The sequence below is a fragment of the Mandrillus leucophaeus genome, unplaced genomic scaffold, assembly GCF_000951045.1.
Source record: "Mandrillus leucophaeus isolate KB7577 unplaced genomic scaffold, Mleu.le_1.0 Scaffold51, whole genome shotgun sequence".
NCBI lineage: Eukaryota > Metazoa > Chordata > Mammalia > Primates > Cercopithecidae > Mandrillus > Mandrillus leucophaeus.
The window spans coordinates 5,837,389-5,861,201 of record NW_012105475.1 but is presented as its reverse complement, the minus strand read 5'-3'; the positions used below and the strand labels follow the sequence as shown (position 1 = coordinate 5,861,201).

Sequence of the window (23,813 nt, the reverse complement as noted above, 5' to 3'; positions counted from 1 at the left end):
TGCAAATTAAAATTACCATAAAATATTACTCCATAACTATGGAAAAGCAGTAAGTTTTAAAATTATGTCAATAACGAACTGGCAAGGATATGGAGAAACTAGATCACTTGGACATTGCAGTTGGGGATATGAAATGGTACAGACATTCTGGAAAACCAATTGACTGTGTTCCTGAAAAACTAAACATGTACCTACTATGTGACCTAGCAATTGTATTCTTGGGCATTTATTCCAGAAAAATGAAAATTTATATTCTCACCAAAACCTGTACACTAATGTTTATAATAGCTGTATTTGTAATAGCCGAAAACTGAAAACAATCAAAATGTTCTACAGTAGGTGAATGGTTGAACAAACTTTGGTACATCTGTACCATAGAATACTCAGCCACAAGAACGAATGAACTGTAGATACATACAATACATAGATGGATTTTAAGGACTTTATGTTGAGTTAAAAAAAAAAAAAAAAAAAACCTGTCTTGGCTGGGCACGGTGGCTCGGGCCTGTAATCCTAGCACTTTGGGATGCCGAGGCAGGCAGATCGCGAGATCAGGAAGTTGAGACCATCCTGGCCAACATGGTGAAATCCCATCTCTACTAAAAATACAAAAAAAAAAAAAAAAACTGTCTCAAAAAGTCATATATTGCATTTATATAACATATATATATGTTATATATATATAACATTTATATAACATTCTCAAAAAGACAAAATTATAGAAATGGAGAACCATTAGTTGCCAGGAGTATGGGTGGTGGGAGAACAGGGATGGATGTAGCTATAACTAGTGACTGGAAAGAGATTGTTGTGATGACCAGTTCTGTATCTTCATTGTGGTGGTGCTTACTTGAACCTACATATGTGATAAAATGACAGAACTATACACACCTTATACCAGTGAGAATTTTCTGATTTTGTTATTGTACTATTGTTATATGTAACGTAACTACTGGGGGAAGCTGAGTGGAAGGGCACTTGGGATCTCTCTGTACTATCTTTGCAACTTTCTTTGAATGTATAATTATCTAAAAATTAAAGTTAGAATGATGAACTCTTAGAATCAGAAAGACCTTGAATAATTTATGTCCAATTTTTGCTTAAAGATGAGAAAGCCCAGAAACACTATAAAAAAGTTTTCCTAATGTGGAGTCTTAAAAAGTGAAGCATCAAAAACAAGATTTACTTGTAGTGGTAACTGAGAAAGGTACACTTTTAAGTTGTGAAAATGTGGGTATTGGCCGGGCGCGGTGGCTCAAGCCTGTAATCCCAGCACTTTGGGAGGCTGAGGCAGGTGGATCACTTGAGGTCAAGAGTTCAAGACCAGTCTGGCCAACATGGCAAAACCTGTCTCTACCAAAAATAGAAAAATTAGCCAGACACAGTGGTGCATCCCTGTAGTCCCAGCTACTTGGGAGACTGAGGCACGAGAATCACTTGAACCCTGGAGGCGGAGGTTGCAGTGAGGCAAGATTGCGCTGCTGCACTGCAGCCTGGGCAACAGAGTGAGAATCTGTCTCAAAAAAAATAAAAAAAAAATAGACAAAACAAATTGGTATTTTAATCCTCCTCTCTCCGGTAGTTTCTTTTACTAAAATAACAATTTCCTTGATTGCTTTTTAATACACATTGGTGGGTAGATACCTAGAACATCTTAGAAAGATAAGCAAGTTGTTGTTGACAGAGATAGGATTAAGGGAGACATCGAGGAAATGGTGAACTCACTGCACATTCTGTACCATCTGGTAATGTTTGAGCTTTTCATCACTTTATTATCAGATGATCCTTTCATGTTTCATTCCTTAAATTTGGGATTGTTATGCCAAAATATTGGTAACACAATATGATTGTCTTAAACTTAGAGAGTGGCTTTCAGTCTGAAAAGATTCACAGGGTTGTATTTTAAATTTTTGGAGCCAGAAGTCTCTGAAAATTTTACCTATCAAGTTCAAGTAAGCAGAGTCTCACTGTCTTCTTAAAAGGCAAGCTACTTAGAAAGTTGTATTAGGAGATACTATTTGCTTTTGAAGCAGAACATTATCTTAGGTGTTTGTCTGGTTTTTTTTTTTCTTGTTTTTTTTTGTTTTTAAAAACAAAATACTCTCTTGAATGAATGACGAGAGTATTAATCACAATGGTAACTTTTATCATTATAATTTCAGGGAAATCAAAGAAGAAATCTAGAATCTACAGTGTCTCAGATTGAGAAGGAGAAAATGTTGCTACAGCATAGAATTAATGAGTACCAAAGAAAAGCTGAACAGGAAAATGAGAAGAGAAGAAATGTAGAAAATGAAGGTGAATTGTCACTACTTTTGAAAAATGATAAAATTTCTAACATTGTCATGAGGTTGTCTTTAATTTAGTATCCATGATACGTACATAAAGCTGCAGTCTTAAGACACTTTATAAGCTAAATAACCCAGATCTCAAGTTAAATTTATAACATATTAAAGTAAATAGTAAGTAGTGTTTAACTAGAGTAGTGATTGTCATCATGGTGTGCATACTGGAATCTCCTGGGAAGCTTTGAAGAGTACTGATGCCTAAATCCCAGCGATTCTAATTTAATTGGTCTAGATATGTGGCCTGAGTATCATTATTTTTTACAAGCCCCCTAGGTACTTCTAACAAGCAGCTGCGTCTAAGAACTGCTAAACTAGGATTTCTTGTGTTTTAATGCCTATTACAAATATATTTAAAATACCTTTCTACACCCATTGATGCAGTGATTTCACTTCCATAAGTTATTTTACATACATACTCATACTGCAAACTGATATATACACAAGGCTATTCATTGTAGCATTGCTTAAAATGACAAAAAAAAATGCAATCAATGCTTATATGAAACATAATGTAACACATATATGAAACATAAAGATAATCAATGCTGTAATAAATTTTAGTACATCTATATGGTAGAATACTATGCAGCTTATAAAAAAAATCATCTCCTTAAATACTGGTATAAAACAATCTCTAAGATATATCTTTAAGTGACAAAAACAAAGTACAGATTGCTTGTGTTTAAAACAAGAGTACTTGTCTATATATGCTTAAATTAAATATATATTAGGGAGGAGAGTCAGTTAAGGGAGACTCACAAGGAGCAAAAATGACTAAATGGAGAAAGGAAGCCTTATACTATCTACCATTTGATACCTGTTAAATTTTGTATTAAGATATTGAATTATCAAGCAATTGATCTATTGAAAAATAATATTAAAACTAGCTTTATAATTACACTAACAGAGTGATCTTATAAAGGGAATAAAGGAGTTGGAGTTTGAGATTTACAATAGTGAGAAGAAATCTGTTTTTGCACTCTGTATTATAAAATGATGTTCTACTTTTTAATGAATGTAAAATGCAAGTACTTCCAAATTGGAATTTGGCTTTGGGAGTGGACCTAATGTAGCTGACTGTTATGGGCTAAGACTAAATGTCATTTTTTAAAAAAGGATTTGTATGTTTCCACTATGAAAATTTTGTAATTTCTATATATTATTCTTTCATTTTCTAGTTTCTACATTAAAGGATCAGTTGGAAGACTTAAAGAAAGTAAGTCAGAATTCACAACTTGCTAATGAGAAGCTGTCCCAGTTACAAAAGCAGGTAAGTGTTTCAAATGAGGTTCCTTTTTTTAAAAAAATGTAGATAATTAAATTGTATTGTACTTTGGTCAGAAACCTATTTTCTTTCTTCCTTTTTTAAATAGCTAGAAGAAGCCAATGACTTACTTAGGACAGAATCAGACACAGCTGTAAGACTGAGGAAGAGTCACACAGAAATGAGCAAGTCAATTAGTCAGTTAGAGTCCCTGAACAGAGAGTTGCAAGAGAGAAATCGAATTTTAGAGAATTCTAAGTCACAAACAGACAAAGATTATTACCAGCTGCAAGCTATATTGGAAGCTGAACGAAGAGACAGAGGTCATGATTCTGAGATGATCGGAGACCTTCAAGGTAATATTTTTTTTTATTGTGGTAAAATATGCATAACATGAAATTTATTATAACATTTTAACCATTTTTATGTATACAGTTCAGTGGGATTAAATACAGTTCACAGTGTATGCAACTGTCATCATATAAGTGGAATCATACAGTGTTTGTCCTTTTGCATCTGGCTTTTTTACTTAGCACAGTGTCTTCAAGGTTTATCCATGTTGTGTGTGTCAGATTTTCCTTCCTTTTTAGGGCTCAGTAATATTCCATGGTAAGTGTATACCACATTTTGTTCATCCACTCATCTATCAATGGAAGGAATGTTTTGTAATTTTTATTTTTAATTGTCAAAAAATATATAACATAAAATTTACCATCTTGACCATTTTTAAGTCTAAGTTAATATATTTATGATCATATTACCCTCATAAAGAAAATGACTTTGGTGAAACCAGAAATGGTTGCATTCTTTTTTATTTACATTTTTTTGAGATGAGAACTTGCTCTGTTGCCCAGGCTGGAGTGCAGTGGCATGATCACAGCTCACTGCATCCTTGAACTCCGGAGGTCAAGCAATTCTCCCACCTCAATTTCCTGAGTAGCTGGGACTACAGGTGCATGCCACCATGCTCAGCTAATTTTTTCATTTTTTGTAGAGACGGAGTTTCACCATTTTGCCCAGGCTGGTCTCAAACTCCTGGACTCAAGCGAAACACCTACTTCGACCTCCCAAAGTGCTAGCATTATGGGTGTGACACACCACACCAGGCCAGCATTCTTTCTCTTTTAGGATAATGCCTACATTTGTATCACGCTGTAATTTCTTCACCCTCACGGGTACTCCTGCGGGATAGGTAATGTGGATATTTTTCAGTTTTACAGGTAAATTAACCAAAAACTTCATTTGAAAACTTGCCTAATTCATAAAGGTTTTACTCAAAGTGAGACTAATCCAGGCAAAGAGGATTATCACTATTAAAACCTAGGAATTCCTCATGCATTGTTGGTAGTAATAGAAATTCAATTGCAGAAATAGAATCCCATTACACATTAAAAGTTATATACTTGGGAACGTTTGAACTGGAGATACTGATAAGTCTTCGTGAATCTAAGAGGCAAAAGATTGAGTATAACTAACAGTGAATAAATGAACAGTTTTTAAATAGTAATAAAATTCAGTTTGTTTTCAAAAAGATTCCTGGCTTTACGTACTCACATATTTTTCTTTTTTCTATTCCTGTTAGCAGCAGCATCCATACTACCTAATCAAAACAAATATGCGTGGAAGTTGCCAGATCTCTCAGGAAAAAATTGGAGGGAGGAGTTCATTTTAACCTTAGTTAGAGTTGGGAACATAGTTTTGGGTCCCTTGGGGCTTGATGATTAGCTATAATTCAGTGGAGAGAGGTCAGGGTCAGCTTTTGTGACTAAGGAAACAGAAAATATGATCTCCTGTTGGTTCTTAGCTGAGGAGTGTTGTGCAATCATATTTCTCAGGGACCAGGCTTAAAATAGATCTGAATATAACTAAGAAAGTAACCACTTTATATGTAATAGGAAAGTTACAGACTTCCTTACATTGTTTTCCTAGGCCTTTTTATACAGCTTATTAGCTGTTTGAAAGTCTCTTCATCTCCCTTCTTTGTCTGTAAACCAAGGAGATAAGAATAGGTTACCTCTAATAAATCTTTCCAATTCTGAAATTCTTGTAAGTTTGTGATCTGTGTTTGACTGAGCTTTGAGCTCCTTGCTTCAGAGGCAGAGATCATCCATGTACTATCAACAGTGATTTTAAACTGTATCTATTTTTTAGATATCAGTTAAAGTTAAGGAAAATTTGTAGCATGATTTATTGTTTGTTTATCCTTTTTCAGTGTTTCTTTTGTTTAGTTTGTAACTTAAATGTGAATAAAAGCTCACATACACTAAAATAATGCACACAACTTATGTGAGTTTCAACATACATCTAAAAGGGCATTGTGGTTTTTTAAACAAATCACAATGTTTATATTACTCTTTTCTGGTCTTTAAGAACTTTCGGGCTTCTCAAGTATAAATTTAGTTTGGGATGATGGGCTTCTGGCAGAGTCTTGTTTGTTATTCATTAATGGAGTGTCCTCCATATATGACCTCTGTTGAATAGTCTTTTTTATTTTTTACTTTTTATAACCCTTTAAAGTATAAAAACTATTCTTAGCTTGAGGTCTGTACAGAAACAGGCTGCAGCCCTGACATTTGCCAGTGCCTGGACTAGTGAAACAATAAGGCTGCGATTGATTACAGGGAAAGTTTCCAAAAGTTCAGGCTATAGAGGCTTAATGAAAGTGATCAAAATGTTATGGAGAATTGAAAATTTTAACTGAATTGATAAGCTCTCATATAGTAAGTTTATCTGTGATTCTTCAGATTGAATGGCAAGAAACAATTTTTTTTAATTAACCATTTTTAAAAGTCTTTTTTTTTTTGTATTGTTTGCACCAGAAGTGCTTCAGATTTTGGATTTTGGGCGGTTTGTGAGAATATCTGCATTATGAGTATCCCAAATCTGAAATCCTTGAATGTCATGTCAGTGGTCAAAAAGTTTCAGAATTTGGAGCATTTGGGATTTTTGGATTTTCCGATTAAGGATGCGTAACCTGTCCTGTAGTGACCTCTTGTGTACTCATCATTTAGCTTCAAAAATCTTCATTTGATAGCCAGTCGTATTTCATTTTATACCTCTACCTCCCCTTCCCAATCCTCTGACACTGAATTATTTTGAAGCACGTATCAGGCACCATGTTGTCCTTTTGTAAATACATCCTAATTTGTAAATATTTCATTATCTTAGGGACTCTTTTTTAGAAAGACAAACATAACTACAATGTCATTATCAAAGGTAGAAAATAGGTGACAGTTATTTAATATTATAAAATATCTAATTACTGCTTAAATTCCTCTAGTAGTCTCATAATTTGTTGTTATTATTGCATTTATTTTGCCTGAATTTGGATCCAAAGTTTGGACATTGCATTTCATTAATAACGTCCCTTAAGTTTATTTTAATCTGTATTTTCCTCCTCCCTTTTATGTTCTTTGTAATCTCTTTTTGCTACTGTTTTTGGTTAAAGAAACCAGGGTTTTTTTGGTCCTATGAGTGGCTCCCATTCAGAATTTTACTGATTTCATCTGCTGGTATCATTTAGCATGTTGCTGTGTCTGCGATAGTACTTTAAACCAGATGTTAGATCTAGAGATGTGATCTACTTCGGGTAGGACTTTGTCAAGAATACTTGTAAGTAGTAGTATTTAGGTACCAGGAGATACATAAACATAAAATCTGGGCTGGGCACAGTGGCTCATACCTGTAAAACCAACACTTGTGGGAGACTGAGGTGGGTGGATCTCTTGAGCCCTGGAGTTTGAGACCAACCTAAACAACATGACGAAACCCCATCTCTACAAAAAATACAAAAATTAGCCAGGTATGGTGGCACGCACCTGTAGTCCTAGCTACTTAGGAGGCTCAGGTGGAGGATTGCTTGAGCCCAGGAGACAGAGGTTGCAGTGAGCCGAAATCGTGCCACTGTACTTCAACCTGGGCAACAGAGAGAGACCCTGTCTCAAAAACAACAACAAACAAACAAATGTAAAAACTTAAAGTCTGGCTGTATCTTTTTGTGGTGTTAGTAGCCATTGATGATATCATTGCCTAGGACCTTTGTTTCCTTAGGAATTTGCGGTGGTGATCATCTGTTTTTATCCTTCTTCATTTGTTAATTGGCATACTACTCTAGAGATAAACATTTCTTCATCAATTATATAGTAGTTACTTTGAGGTACAGCTTATAAAAGAAAGTCAGGTTAAATACTTAATTATTTGTCAGTTTTTGGAACAGTGAGTTATTTCCCAGGCATCCTCCAAAGATGATTAGTGAATTTTAAAAATGTGTCTATGAACTCATGAATTTTAATATATTTAATATATATTAGCCCTTTGCATTTTTCTTAATGATGCTCACTTGAAGTTTAGTAGGAATTCTTTAAGTTTAGACACTACCCTAGTAGTTTTGGATAGCATCCTTGCTTTTTGATATGCATAGATTTTCCAGGATTATTTTTTGGCCCAGACCTGGAATCACCCATTTGCCTAGGAACTCCAGTTCCTTTTGTAGCATATGACATTCAGGGTCTGTAACCTGAATTCTGTGGGTACTCACTACTGTTGGGTTGGTCAATATTAGTGGGTCGTTTTAATGGACAGAGGTAGGAAACAATTTTTTTGTAATTAATGATTTCTTATTTATTGTGATCAGGAATTATTAAAATATTTTTGTCTCTTCTGTCAAATTTTAAAATGTGTTTTAAAAGTTTTCACTATCATTGTGAGTTTTTTTCTCATAGCCTCCCGTGTATTTCTTTTTTCTTTTTTCTTTTTTTTTTTTTTTGAGACGGAGCCTCACTCTGTCGCCCAGGCTGGAGTGCAGTGGCATGATCTCAGCTCATTGCAACCTGAGCTTCCCGGGTTCAAGTGATTCTCCTGCCTCAGCCTCCCAAGTAGAAGTATCTGGGACTACAGGCATGCGCCACTATGCCCAGCTAATTTTTGTATTTTTAGTAGAGGCAGGGTTTCTGACCTTTTGTGTCAGACTTCTTTCACTTAGCATAATGTTTTACAGGTTCATCCATATTGTAGCATGTGTCAGTAGTTCATTCATTTATGGCTGAGTAATATTCTGTTATATGTATATACCACATTTTGCTTAGCCATTCATCTGTTGATGGGCCTGTGGATTGATTCCACCTTTTGGCTTGTGTGAATAGCACTGCTTCAACATTTGTGTACAAGTATTTGTTGGAGTACCTGTTTTTAATTCTTTAGGGGTGTATATTTAGGAGTGGAATTTCTGAGTCTTCTGGTAATTCTATGTGTAACTTTGGAGGAATTTCCAAAGTGTTTTCCACAGTGGCTGCACCATTTTACATTCCTGTCAACAATGTACAGAATTCCAGTTTCTCCATATCCCTGCCCACACTTGGTATTTTCCTTTTTTCAGTTATAGTTACTCTAGTGGGTATATGGTGGTTGTCCCATTGTTGTTTGTTTTGATTTTCATTGTCCCTAATGACTAATGATGTTGAGCATCTGATATCCAGTTGTCCCAGCAACATTTGTTGAACAGACTATTTCCTCTGTAAATGGTCTTGGCATCTTTGTTGAAAATCGATTGGCAGCCAGGTGCAGTAGCTCACACCTGTAATCCCAGCACTCTGGGAGGCTGCGTTGGGTGGATTGCTTAAGCTCAGGAGTTTGAGTCCAGTCTGGGCAACATGGCAAAACCCTGTCTCTACTAAAAATACAAAAATTAGCTGGGCATGATGGCACACACCTGTAGTCCCAGCTACTCAGGGGACTGAGGCCGGAGGGTCACTTGAGCCTGGGAGGCAGCGGTTGCAGTGAGCCAAGATTGCACCACTGCACTCCAGCATGGACGAACAGAGCGAGACCCTGTCTCCAAAAAAAAAAAAGAAAATCAATTGAATATAGATATAATGCATCTATGATATTCTAGATTCTCAGCCCTATTCCATTGATCTGTGTGTTTGTCCTTATGCCAGCATGTACCACACTGTTTTGTTTTGTTCACTGTAGCTTTGTAGCAAGTTTTGAAATCAGGAAGTTTGAGCCCTCCAAGTTTGTCATTGTTCTTCAGTATGTTTTACGTATTCAGGGTTCTTTGCATTTCTATATGAATTTGAGGATTGGCTTTTCCATTTCTGCAAAAAAGATCTTTAGAATTTTGATAGCGATTTATTTGAATCTGTAGATTACTTTATGTAGTATTGCCATCTTAACAATATTAAATCTTCCAGCCAGGCGCCGTGGCTCACACCTGTAATGTCAGCATTTTGGGAAGCCAAGGTGGGCAGATCACTTGAGCACAGGAGTTTGAGACCACCCTGAGCAACGTGGCAAAGCCTGTCTCTACAAAAAATTAAAAATTAGCCAGGTGTGGTGGTGCACGCCTGTCGTCCCAGTGCTCCAGCCTGGCTGACAGAGGTAGATTTTGTCTCAAAAAAACATCAAAACTAATATTGTCTTCCAATCCATGAACAAGGATATATTTTATTTATTTAGATGTTTTAAAATGTGTTTCAGCAGTGTTTTTGTTTGTTTGTTTTTAGTGTTCTATATGCAAATTTCTTCCTGGGTATTTTATTCTTTTGGATGCTCTTGTAAATGGAATTTTCTCAATTTTCTTTTTGGATTGTTCATTGAGTATGATGTTAGCTGTGGGTATTTCATGAATACCTTGCTTTACGTATTTTTAATGTAGTGTTTTTTGGTGTGCAAGATTTTGACTCCTGTGTCTTCTGGGTGGATTTAAAATTTGTACTATAAATTACATTAAATGTATCTGACTCTGAGGCTTTTTCCTTTTTTTTTTTTTTTTTTTTTGAGATGGAGTCTCACTCTGTCGCCCAGGCTGGAGTGCAGTGGCTCCATCTCGGCTCACTGCAAGCTCCGCCTCCCGGGTTCCCGCTATTCTCCTGCCTCAGCCTCCCAAGTAGCTGGGACTACAGGCGCCCGCCACCACGCCCGGCTGATTTTTTGTATTCTTTTTTTTTAGTAGAGACGGGGTTTCACCGTGTTAGCCAGGATGGTCTCGATCTCCTGACCTCGTGATCCGCCTCCCTCGGCCTCCCAAAGTACTGGGATTACAGGCGTGAGCCACCGCGCCCGGCCGAGGCTTTTTCTTAATGTGCATTTTCTCCTTCTTATATCTTGTCCATTAATTTATTTTTAATTTTTGTATATTCTTGGTGGGACTCAATGCCTTTTTGTAGATTATGCCTTTTTGTAAATTTTATATTTTGTTTTGGCATTTTAACATATTTAAATTAGTTTTTTGCTAAAACAGTGATATTTCAGCAAATGATATTTGCCATGATGAATGAACTTTTTAATGTATTATAGAATTTGGTTTGCTAGCATCTTGAGGATTTTTGCATGTGTGTTCATCGTGAATATTGGCCTATAGCTTTTTTGTTTGTCTTTTAAAATGTGTCTTCATTTGGTTTTGGTATCAAGGTAATGCTGGCCTTGTAGAATGGATTTGGAAACATTCTGTCCTCCTCTGTTCTTTGGAATAGTTTGAGTAGGGATTGTTATTTGTTCATCTTTAAATGTTTGGTAAGGGCCGGATGCGGTGGCTCACGATTGTAATCCCAGCACTTTGAGAGGCCAAGGCGGATGGATCACTTGAGGTCAGGAGTTGCAGACCGGCCTGGCCCACATGGAGAAACCCCATCTGTACTAAAAATACAAAATTAGCCAGGCATGGTGGTGCATACCTGTAATCCCAGCTACTCGGGAGGCTGAGGCAGGAGAATCACTTGAACCGGGGAAGCGGAGGTGGCAGTGAGCCGAGATTGTACCACTGCACTCCAGCCTGGGCAACAGAGCAAAATTCTGTCTCAAAACAAACAAACAAAACAAACAAACAAAAAACAATGTTTGGTAAAATTTAGCAGTGAAGTCATTCAGTCCTGGGCTTTTATTTGCTGGAAGACTTTTTATTACAGCTTAGATCTCATTACTTGTTATTTGTCTGTTTAGGTTTTGGATTTCTTCATGGTTCAGTCTTGGTAGGTTGCATGTGTTTGATCTTTATTATTTATTTTCTTCTACTAATTTTGGGTTTGATTTTGCTCGGCTTTTCTAGTTCTTTAAGATGTATCATTAAGTTGTTTATTGAAAGTTTTTCTACCTTTTTGATGTAGATGCTCAGAGCTATAAGCTTTCCTGTTAGTACTGCTTTCACTGTATCCCATAGGCTTTTGTATGTTTTGTTTTCATTATCATTTGTTTCAGGAAGTATTTTAATTTTCTTCTTAATTTCTTTATCAATCCACTGGTCATTCAGGAGCATATTCTTTAATTTCCAGGTATTTGTATTGTTTCAAAAATTCCAGTTGTTGGCAGGGCATGGTGGCTCACGCCTGTCATCCCAGCACTTTGGGAGGCCGAGGCAGGTGGATCACTTGAGGTCAGGAGTTCTAGACCAGCCTGGCCAACATGGTGAAACCCCGTCTCTACTAAAAATACAAAAATTAGCCAGAAGTGGTGGCGGGCACCTGTAGTCCCAGATACTTGGGAGGTTGAGGCAGGAGATTCACTTGAACCTGGGAGGTGGAGGTTGCAGTATGCCGAGATCATGCCATTTGCACTCCAGCCTGGGGTACAAGAGCGAGACTTCGTCACACACACACACACACACACACACACACACACAAATCCACTTGTTATTGATTTTTAGTTTTGTTTCATTGTGGTCAGAGAAGATAGATACATGATGTAATTTTCCTTTTTTTGAATTTTTCAAGACTTGCTTTGTGGCGTAACATATGGTCTGTCCTTGAGAATGATCCTCATGCTAAGGAGAGTGTATACTCTGTGGCTGTTGGATGAGATGTTCTGTAAATATTTATGAGGTCCCATTTAGTCTATAGTGCAGATTAAATCTGATGTTTTCTTTGTTGATTTTCTGTCTGGATGATCTGTCCAGTGCTGAAAGTGAGGAGTCGAAGTCTCCAGGATTGGGGTCTCTCCCTGTCTTTAGCTCTAACAATGTCTGCTGTATATATCTGGTTGCTCCAGTGTTGGGTGGATCTGTATTTACAATTGTTATATTCTCTTGCTGAATTGACCCCTTTATCATTACATTATGAGCTTTTCTGTGCCTTTTTATAGTTTTTGTCTTGAAATCTGTTTTGTCTGATACAAGTATAACTACTACTGCTCTTTTTTTGTTTTTTTTTTTTAATTGGCATGGAATATCTGTTTTCATCCTCTTGTGTTCTCTGTGTATATCTATGTGTACCTTTGTATGTGAAGTGTGTTTCTTGTAGTCAACAGATCATTGGGTTCTGTTTTTTTGTTTGTTTGTTTGTTTTTTTGTCCATTCAGCACTCCATGTCTTTGGATTGGGCAGTTTAGTTCATCTGCATTCATTGTTATTTTTAATAAGTAGGGACTTACTCCTGCCATTTTGTTATTTTATTTTATTTTATTTTTGTGATTGTTTTGTGGTCTTCTCTTCCTTCTTTCCTTCCTTCCTGCTTCCTTTTAATGAAGATGATTTTCTCTGGTGATAGGTTTTAATTTCTTGCTTTTTATTTTTTGGGTATCTGTCTGTTGTATGTCTTTTGATTTGAGGTTACCATGAGGCTTGCAAATAATATCCTCTAACCCATTATTTTAAACTGATGATGACTTAACAGTGATTGCATTAACAAACTAACAAACAAGCAAAGAAAAAACTAATACAAACTCTACACTTTAACTTAGTCCCCTGCATTTTAACTTTTTGTTGCTTCTATTTATAATCTTACTGCGTCTTGGAAAGTATTGTAGTTGTTATTTTTGATCAGTTCTTTTAATCTGTCTACCCAAGATATGAATAATTTATACACTGCAATTACAGTGTTACAGTACTGTTTTTCAGTGTACTTATCTTTACCCTATGGCCACCACCCCTGAAACTGCTGAGTCAGACCTAAGGCTTCAGCCTTAGAACCTTCTTGTGCTTGAATATTGATATCTTTTTCTAGGTTTGGGAAGTTCTGTATTATTACCCTTTGAGTAAACTTTCTACCCCTATCTCTCCTTCTGCCTGCTCTTTAAGGGTAATAACTCTTAGATACTCTCTTTTGAGGCTATTTTCTAGATCTTATATGCATGTTCCATTCTTTTAAATTCTCTTTTGTCTCCTCCAACTGTATTTTCAAATAACCTGTCTTCATGCTTACTAATACTATCTTTTGCTTGAACATTTCTGCTGGTAAGAGACCCTGATGCATTCTTCAGTATGTCGGTTGCATTTTTCAACTCCAGAATTTCTGCCCAATTCTTTGTACTTGTTTCAATCTTTTGTTAAATTTATCTGATGGGATTCTGAATTCCTTCTTTGTTTTATCTTGAATTTCTTTGATTTTCCTCAAAACAGCTATTTTAAATTCTCTGTCTGAAAGGTCTTATATCTTTGTCTCTCCAGGATTGGTCTGTGGGGCATTATTTAGTTTCTTTGGTGAGGTTATGTTTTCCTGAATGGTCGTGATGCTTGTGGATGTTTGTCGGTGTCTGGGCATTGAAGAGTTAGGTATTTATTGCAGTCATTGCATTCTGGGCTTGTTTGTACCTGTCCTTATTGGGAAGACTTTCCAGGTATTCGAAGGGACTTAGGTGTTGTGATCCAAGTTTTTGGTCACTGTAGCCATATCTGTATTACGAGGCACCCCAAGCCCAGTAATACTGTGGCTCTTGCAGACTCTTAGAGGTACTATGTTGGTGGTCTTGAGTAGGATCTGGAAGGATTATCTGTATTATAATGCAGAGACTCTTGTTCTCTTCCCTTTCTCCCAAACAAATGGAGTCTCTCTGGGTTGAGCTGCCAGGGAGAGGTGGGGGAGGGATTACACAATCACCCTTGTAGCCACCACCCCTGGCACTGTGCTGGGTCAGACCTGAAGCCAGCACAGCACTGGGTCTCACCCAAGACCTATGGTAACTACTGCTTGGCTACTACCTAGGTTCACTCAAGGCCCTAGGCTCTATAATCAGCAGTTAGTGAAGCCAGCCAGGCTTGTATCCCTCCCTTCAGGGTGGTGAGCTCCCCCTTGTCCCAAGTGGATCCATAGATGCCATCTGGGAGCCAGGGCCTACAGTTGGAAACCTTAGGAATCTACCTGGTGCTCTGTTCTACTGCAGCTTAGTTGGTACCTGAGCCACAAGTCAAAGCCCTTCCCATTCTTCCCTCCTTATTCCACAAGCAGAAGAGTCCCTCCCCATGGCCACCACTGCTCCAGGCCTGCAGCAGATGCCCCCTGGTGACTGCCGATGTTCATTCAAGGCCTCAGGGCTCTTCAGTCAGCTTGTGGTAAATGCTGCCAGGCTTGGGACTCTCCCTTCAGGGCATTGGGCTCCCCTCTGACCCAGAGCAGGTCCAGAAATGCCGTCCAAGAACCAGAACCTGGAATTGGGGACCCCAAGAGCCTGCTTGGTGCTGTACCCCACTGTGGCCAAGCTGATACATATCACTAAGCTGATTTTTGGTTCTTATGAAGGTGCTTTTCTGTGCAAATGGTTGTTCAATTTGGTGTTCCTGCAGGGAGGACAATTGGTGGAGTTTTCTATTTGGCCACCTTTCTCTGCCTCCCCGTATTTTATTTTTAATTGACACATAATAATTGTACGTACTTATGGGATGTTCTGGTACGTGTATACAATGTGTACTGATCAAATTAGGGTAATTAGTATATCCATCTCCTCAAACATTTGTCATTTCTCTGTGGTGAGAACATTCAAAATCGTCTCTTGTAGCTACTTTGAAATATGCAGTATGTTATTGTTAACTATAGTCAGCCTACTGCATGGTGGGACCATTTTCACTCTTCAGTGCCGCTTTTGGATAAGCAGAAGGTCTTCATTTCTTGTATTTGATGTAGTCCAGTGTATCTAGTTTTTTCTTTATTGTTAGTGTGGTTTTTAGTGTGGCCTATCGAAAAAGTCTTTGACTAGATTATGAAGATTTTATCTCCTATTAGCTTTTAGAAATGTTATTGTTTTAATCAACTTAGATTATGATACCTGGTATTTGGGCCCTTATTCCTCCCACTGTGTTTTTATATTTTCTGTATATAAAGCTTTTTTGTTTTCATGTATTGCACATGTAAGTTCTATTTATTTCTGACATTTCTTTTCAGACAGAGTAAAGGAGGAAAATAAACTATACTTAATTTGTCTCTTTCATGTGGTTGTTAGGAATCTGGCGTGGATTTAACCCATATAGTTTTATTATCTTTTCTCCTTAGTAAACTGCTTCTACCTGAAAAATTTAAAGATTAATTTGAATTACTGTCTTTGTACAAATTTTTTAAAATGATTTTTAAAACAGATTTTCTCCTAGAACTCCTGGGCTCAAGTGATCCTCCCACCTCAGTCTCCCAAGTAACTGGGACTACAGGCTTGTGTCACCACACTCAGCTGATTTTTGTGTTTGAGACAGGGTTTCACCATGTTGCCTAAGCTGATCTCAAACTCCTGAGGCTCAGCCAATCTGCCTGCCTCAGCCTCCCAAAGTGCTGGGATTACAGGCGTGAACCACTACACCTGGCCCATTTTAAAGATAATTATATCATTTATTTTTTAAATTATAATTTCTAAATAGCACTTCAACATTTAAACATCTTGGCACATTTGCTTTATCTGTGTCCATACAAACACGCACATACTCTGTATTTTTTGGTCAATGATTTGAAAGAAAGCAGGTGTTTCTTTCTCCTACCTGAACATACTCCAACATGAAAATATCTTGAGTGTGTAAATAAAATTATTTCATTGTTCTCTAGATCTAGAACTAATCTAGCCAGATACGCATTATCAGGTGCCAAAGACTTAATATTTATTTGTTTATTAAAGAACTACTTTAGAAACCCTGAAATATGGGAGGTAACTAGAGTACATTTGAGAGTGGGGCAAGTACAGTAAGTCAGACTGTACTTTGAGTAGTACAGAATTTTTACTGGCCCTTCAGGTTCTTCATCTATTTTCCTTGTCAAATCCTAGGCCACTTTGAATCACAAAATATGAAAATATAATTTTTATTTTAAGCTAGACAATATAAGTATATTAAGTTAGATTCTACATGTTTTAAATTTGTGTGTTTATTAAATACTTATGCCTTAAATACCTGTAAGGTTAAAGCATGTTTTAATGAGTAGACAGTTACTAAATTTATGAGTTACTACCATTGCAAGGCATGAACATCAGGTAAGTTAAAACTAAGCTTTGTTAGAGTACATGAATTCCTTAAAAACTTAGTTTTCTATGAAAATAGAGTTTGGCTCCATTAAGTTTAAAAATAATTTTATTAAACACTGCAGTGTCTGGCACATATGTACCATTTAATACTTGCCTTAATTGACTAAAAAAGGCTCTCACCTTTAATGTCGTTAGAAGGAGCACTCAATAAGGACTTGGATCTGATTTCTAGCTGAAGCTGAGGCTTCATCTCTTTGGCTACTTGTAAATAAGGAATGTGCACTAGATTATATCCAATTAGCATTAATATTTTTATTCTGTATCTTGTGTTTATTGTGAAAACACTTAATAAATTTTATTGGATCAGGAAACTTAATACATTTAAAAAAACAACACATTTTTTAAAAACTAAATTGTCACACTGAACAAGAAGACTTCTTTCAATGACTACAGACTTGAACTTTTTTCTCACTTGATAGCTCGAATTACATCTTTACAAGAGGAGGTGAAGCATCTCAAACATAATCTTGAAAAAGTGGAAGGAGAAAGAAAAGAGGCTCAAGACATGCTTAATCACTCAGAAAAGGTAATTGATTTAACATATACCAATTATTATAAAATAGTAATTACTGATTATCATAGACTGCTAGGTGGTTTTATAAAATAGCACTTATTCTTAATGTTTATATAGTTACATTTCTTTTTTTTTTTTTTTTTTTTTTTGAGACAAAGTCTCGCTCTGTCGCCCAGGCTGGAGTGCAGTGTCCGGATCTCAACTCACTGCAAGCTCCGCCTCCCGGGTTTACGCCATTCTCCTGCCTCAGCCTCCTGAGTAGCTGGGACTACAGGCGCCCGGCACCTCGCCTGGCTAGTTTTTTGTATTTTTTGGTAGAGACGGGGTTTCACCGTGTTAGCCAGGATGGTCTCGATCTCCTGACCTCGTGATCCACCCGTCTCGGCCTCCCAAAGTGCTGGGATTACAGGCTTGAGCCACCGCACCCGGCCTATATAGTTACATTTCTAAAAGTGTTTATGTTTGATTGGTTGGTATGTGGGGATGTATGTGTGTCTTATTTAGGGTTTTGTTGTGTTATTTTTGTTTGTTTTTACCCTAGAGAGCATTAGATGTTTCATGTTAACAGATCATCACAGATTGCTTTGGTTTGGAAATACCTTTTTATGAAGTATATTTGCCTATTTTCTTTGTACATGAGTAAGATGAATGTGCTGTGAGGGCCTATGAAGAAGGAAAACAACAGATCAGTACATGGTAGATGATGAGTACCTGTTCTGTTTTGTTACGGTTAGCAAAATGGAAAAGAGCATAAAGTGATTGGCCTTTGCATTTAGAATTTTCTTAACAATAAAAATGTCGTTGGTTATTCTCTGTTATGTACCTTGCTAAGAGTTAGATAGATGATATAGAGATACAGCTGTCAGTTTTTCAAAGCCTCTCTGTAATGCTGGAGGTTCATTAGAACCTCAGGCAAATTATCAGAAAAGCCATGACTTACTTATCTTGTCCTTTGGACATGTTTTGTCACAATTAGAATAGTTTTTGATGGCCAAGCTGGTGTAAATATGGACTTAAGATAAAAGAAGAAAGAGTAGAAAAGGGTACTCAAACAGAAATGGAATATATTTTGACTCATTTTTCCTTTCTATGTCAGTGACTTGCCACAGGATGCTTTGTGGTTTGTTTTGTTTTGTTTTTGTGAAAGCAAAGTAAATGTGGATATAGATGCAAATGTAGATAAACATCAGTTACTATATATTTTTTAAGTGGTACCAGGCCAGGCAAGGTGGCTCATGCCTGTAGACCCAACACTTTGGGAGGCTGACACAGGAGGATTGCTTGAGCCCAGGAGTTTGAGAATAGCCTGGGCAATGGAGCAAGACCCCATCTCTATAAAAAAAAAAATGCTTAAAAATTAGCCAGGTGTGATGGCACATGCCTGTAATACTAGCCACTCTGGAGGCTAAGGCTGGAGGATAGCTTGAGCCCAGGAGTTCAAGGCTGCAGTGAGCTAAGAAGGTGCCACAGCACTCCAGCCTGGGTGACAGAGTGAGACCTCATCTCTTTAAAAAAAAAAGAAAAAAAAAATGGTATCAAAAATTTTTAAATAAACTGAAAATTTGACTTATTCTTTTCTGATCTTAGCAATGAACTGTCCTGAACATAACCACCAGCACAGCTTTGTTCTGCCCTCCGCCATGGTTAATGATTCAAATGGGAAGGGAGGGGGTAAAGAAAAGGTTATCTTTTGCTTTTAATTATATGTGTTTATTGTGATTTTTAAAATAAGGCATCTTATCTCTTCCAGAATATTAAATGTAAGATTTACTAACATGCATGCCTTCTGCACAGTTTATTACATGACTCCTACTCCCATTTTACAGGAAAAGAATAATTTAGAAATAGATTTAAACTACAAACTTAAATCATTACAACAACGGTTAGAACAAGAGGTAAATGAACACAAAGTAACCAAAGCTCGTTTAACTGACAAACATCAATCTATTGAAGAGGCAAAGTCTGTGGCAATGTGTGGTAAGTGTCAGTTTTATTATTTTTACAAAATTGGCTTCAAATAGTGACTACAGAAAATTTGGTTTTGATCAAAATTTTATGCTGCATAACTTGTAGAAATTATAATATAAATTACAGGCCTGGCACAGTGGTTCACACCTGTAATCCCATCACTTTGGGAGGCTGAAGCCAGTGGATCACTTGAGGCCAGGAGTTTGAGACCAGCCTGGCCATCAGGGTGAAACTCCGTCTCTACTAAAAATAAAAAAAATTAGCCAGGTGTGGTGTCACACGCCTGTAATCCCAGCTACTGGGGAGGCTGAGGTAGGAGAATCGCTTGAACCCAGGAAGCGGAGGTTGCAGTGAGCCGAGATGGCGTCACTGTTCTCCAGCCTGGGCAACAGAGTGAGACTATGTCTCAAAGTCTCAAAGAAAGAAAGAAATTATAAGTTATAATCAAGAAGAGGGTGCCTTCCTTTTGATACTTTCCTTTTTTTTTTTTTGAGACAAAGTTTTGCTCTTGTCTCCCATGCTGGAGTGCAATGGTGCAGTCTTGGCTCAATGCAATCTCCGCCTCCAGGTTCAAGCAATTCTCCTAATTCTCCTGCCTCAGCCTCCTAAGTAGCTAGGATTACAGGCACTGGACACCATGCCCGGCTAATTTTTGTATTTTTAGTAGAGATGGGTTTCACCATGTTGGCCAGGCTGATCTCGAACTCCTGACCTCAGGTGATCCACATGCTTCGGCCTCCCAAAATGCTGGGATTACAGGCATGAGGCACCATGCCTGGCAATGCTTTCCATTTTTTAAGATCACAATTTCACCTCCTTGTTCCCTCAGTTTACTACTCTGTTTCCTATAAAAGTTAGTGGAATCTGTCTTTTCTCTGTTTTTTAGTAGCCCTTTCCTTGATTTTCTTTATGATCCATTCTGGACCTCATTGTCTGTTAATTCATATGCTATCTTGCTTTATACCCTCAATTTTCTCATTTCTTTGTACTTCCACTGTGTTATGCCTCCAAACACAACCCTAGTTCAGACCAGCCAGCCACTTTCTTCAAGCAGTTGAGTGTTAGTCCAATGCATTATCTGCAACCTGAGTTGTCAAATTTTTTTTAATTTTTAAAAATTATTTTTTTTTGGTAGAGAAAGAGTCTCACTATGTTGTCCAGGCTGGTCTTGAGCACCTGGGCTCAATGGATCCTTCCGCCTTGGCCTCCCAATGTGCTGGGATTACAGGCATGAGCCACCATGCCCAGCTGTCAATTTCTTTAAACATATCGCTCATAAATTTCTTTTCCCAGACTTTTATTTATCTTCTCAAGTTTCCTGTGCCGTTTCTTTATCACTCCAATTTTAGGTGAACTCTATTCTTATTTCACAAATAAATAATGAAAGCTTAGGTGTGAACTCCTCAAAATTTAGTTTTCTTGTCAATCTATCCTACTTCTTTACCTGTCTTCATTATCTTCACTATTATCTTAAAGGAGGGTAATCTCCTCTTATCTCATCTTAACTTCTTATCTCTTTTTCTTTTCTATATCCTCGACCTTTTTACCTCCATTATCTTCTTTCTTACTGTAAACATGAACAAGTCTCCCATCTTAAAAACAAATAGACAAATCCATGCAGCAATCTGTGATCCTTACTAATTACTACTGTTTTATTTCAGATAAAATAATAAAATAGTTAAATTCAATGGTGTCAGATTCTTTATAGAAAAAAAATTTTTAATATCCAAACTTCTAATAAGTCTTTCTTCACCTTCTACTTATTCTTAACCTACTACAGTCTGGATGTGTTGGCATCTTAAATTATTTTTCCTCAAAAGAAAGCTCATAATCTTATCCATCAAACCTGCTCTTATTCTTTATTCTCACTAACCTAGTTAATGGCCATAGGGTCTTTATGAGATGAGCCAAGGCTTTGGAATCAGACAGATCAGTGTTGCCCTGTAACTATTTTAAGTTAGATGAAAAATGCATGTAAAGTGCCTGTGCATAGAAAGTTTTCAGTAGCTATTATCTTGGTTACTGAACATCACATCCTCATTTTGCCAAGAGTTGTTCTATTCATCAATCATTCTCACTTAGGTTAGAACAATTTTCTTTTTTGGTCAAATCATATTTTGTTATCCTTAAAATCCTTTAGTGGCTTTTCATTGTTTGCAGGGTACCTTTCAAACTCCTTGGATATACCGAATCTTTAAGTTGACACCTGTCTGTCTTTGCAATCTTCCTGCTCTACACTTTGTTGTGTGTACCCTGTGCTTTAGCCATATTGAGCTACTTTTATTTCTTTCACTTAATTACTGACTGCCTACTACAGACAAGGCACAGCTGGGAATATCGCAGAGACTAAAACTGACAGGAAGCCCGGAGATTACATTCAGATGGTGAAGATAGACCAAAAAAAAAAAAAAGAATACATAAATGAAAATATGTACAGCTTGTAATTATTAATGGGAAGAAAATACACATTAATATCATTGTTTTGACTTGGCACTGCCCTAGATGGGGGTTCTGAGGAAAGGCTCTCTGAGCTCATAATATTTGAGGTAAGAACTGAAAGTCAAAATGAACCACCTGTTAAAGGAGCTGGAGAAAATACATTCCAGGCAGAAGTGATAGTAAGTTCAGTATTCTTATTCTAAGATTTGTATGAAGGCACTAGCACATTTTAAGCTTCTGGGATGTGTAATTTATGTTTTTAAAATATCATTTCTGCTGCTTTGTGGGGAATGCTTTCAAGAGTGAGAACAGTGATAAAAAGGGAGATCAGTTAGAAGGCTATAGGCTGTAAACACTGGTAGTAGTAGAGCGGCAAAGAAGTTGAGGTGTAGAGGACAAGAGTTGGTGATGAATTGGATAGAAGGTGGCCAGGTGCGGGGACTCACACCTGTAATCCTAGCACTTTGGGAGGCCGAGGCAGGCAGATCATTTGAGGCCAGGAGTTCGAGACCAGCCTGGGCAACATGGTGAAACCCCGCCTCTACTAAAAAATACAAAAATTAGCTGCGTGTAGTGATGCGCACCTGTAATCTCAGCTACTCAGGAGGCTGAGGCAGGAGAATTGCTAGAACCCAGGTGGCGGAAGTTGCAGTGAGCTGAGATTGCACCAGTGTACTTTGTCCTGGGCGACACAGCGAGACACCGTCGCAAAAAAAAAAAAAAACAAAAGACTGAGACTAACTGGGGTTGGAGTGGTTTGGGGATAGGCCAGAAGTAAAGGCATCTATTGTGGATATGTTAACTTTAATAAGATTATTCGATATCTAGGTGGAGATGTTAAATGGTCAATTGGTATCTAAGTCTGGCGCTCAGGAGAGAGATATCAAGAGTCAGAAGAACATAGTGGATGGATTTGTGTTTGATTAAACAGAAGGGTCTTAAGAGGTGACAATTTAGTGGTGCAGCTAAGTTGTAGGTTTGGGGGGAAAGATAAGTAATAGTTTATTTATATTTATTTAATAGTTTATATTTTGTCACCTAGAGGGTGGTCTTCAAGAGTGGGAAAGCAGACTTCAAATAAACTAGAATCCTGATGGGGCAACTTACTAGTTGCATGAACATGGAAAAGTTAACCTCTCAGAAGCTTAGTTATATTTCAAAAAAAGGAGCCTCAGTGTAGACTAATATATTCCAGTAATAATTAAAAGAGGTATTATACTACTGTGGAATCTTATTCATCTGAATTGTATCAATTGGAGTTCCTACCATAGCCTTAAGCCTCCTGAACCTTTTCTGGAACAATGCAGGGTATAAATTAATAACCACAGCCTTATTTTTCTGCTTTTACTTGATGTACCTTCATTGTTCTTCTTTGTTGATTCACTTTCTTTCTAGCTATACTCTTCACCTTCTAGTCTGAAAGTGGTACTGATTAATCTCTCATCATTGGGCAAGAGCTGGGTTTAGAAGATTTTATTGCTGTATTATATTTTATAACTCCTTTTCTTTAGAGATTTCTACTATATAAACAGTTTACATAACATGAGAATTTCTATAATTAATAGCTCTATTCAAGTCCCAGGATAAAAACAATAGAGATGTTTGAAACCAAATTACAGCCCATATAAAGTGAAATGTATTAAAGTACTCTTTCTTTAAATGTTTGTAACTTTTTGCTTTCCCAGAGATGGAAAAAAAGCTGAAAGAAGAAAGAGAAGCTCGAGAGAAGGCTGAAAATCGGGTTGTTCAGATTGAGAAACAGTGTTCCATGCTAGACGTTGATCTGAAGCAATCTCAGCAGAAACTAGAACATTTGACTGGAAATAAAGAAAGGATGGAGGATGAAGTAAGAAAAATAGTACTGACTTTGTTCATCTATTAAAAGAGAAACGATTATATAAGTTATGACTGAAGAGTTATCTATAATTTAAACACCGTGAAGGAGATTTGAATGAAATGATTGACATGGGTCTATGTTCCCTGCTATATGGTTACCCCAGCACCTAGAATTTTCCTCTTCAAATAGTTATTGAATATTCACTCTGTGTAATCTATGCCATTTTCCACTATGACAGTACAA

The 23,813-nt window shown here is 37.1% G+C and overlaps 1 protein-coding gene across 1 annotated transcript in view; it reads left to right on the top strand.

Moving 5' to 3' along the window:
* ROCK1 (Rho-associated, coiled-coil containing protein kinase 1) overlaps window positions 1-23,813 on the top strand; it is a 159,249-nt gene that overhangs the window by 99,826 nt on the left and 35,610 nt on the right. Inside the window, exons 14-19 of the mRNA XM_011996345.1 lie at window positions 2,163-2,298; window positions 3,527-3,618; window positions 3,722-3,968; window positions 17,232-17,338; window positions 19,153-19,303; window positions 23,419-23,579. Coding sequence (XP_011851735.1) covers window positions 2,163-2,298; window positions 3,527-3,618; window positions 3,722-3,968; window positions 17,232-17,338; window positions 19,153-19,303; window positions 23,419-23,579 — 894 coding nt within the window. The remainder of the gene's footprint in view (window positions 1-2,162; window positions 2,299-3,526; window positions 3,619-3,721; window positions 3,969-17,231; window positions 17,339-19,152; window positions 19,304-23,418; window positions 23,580-23,813) is intronic.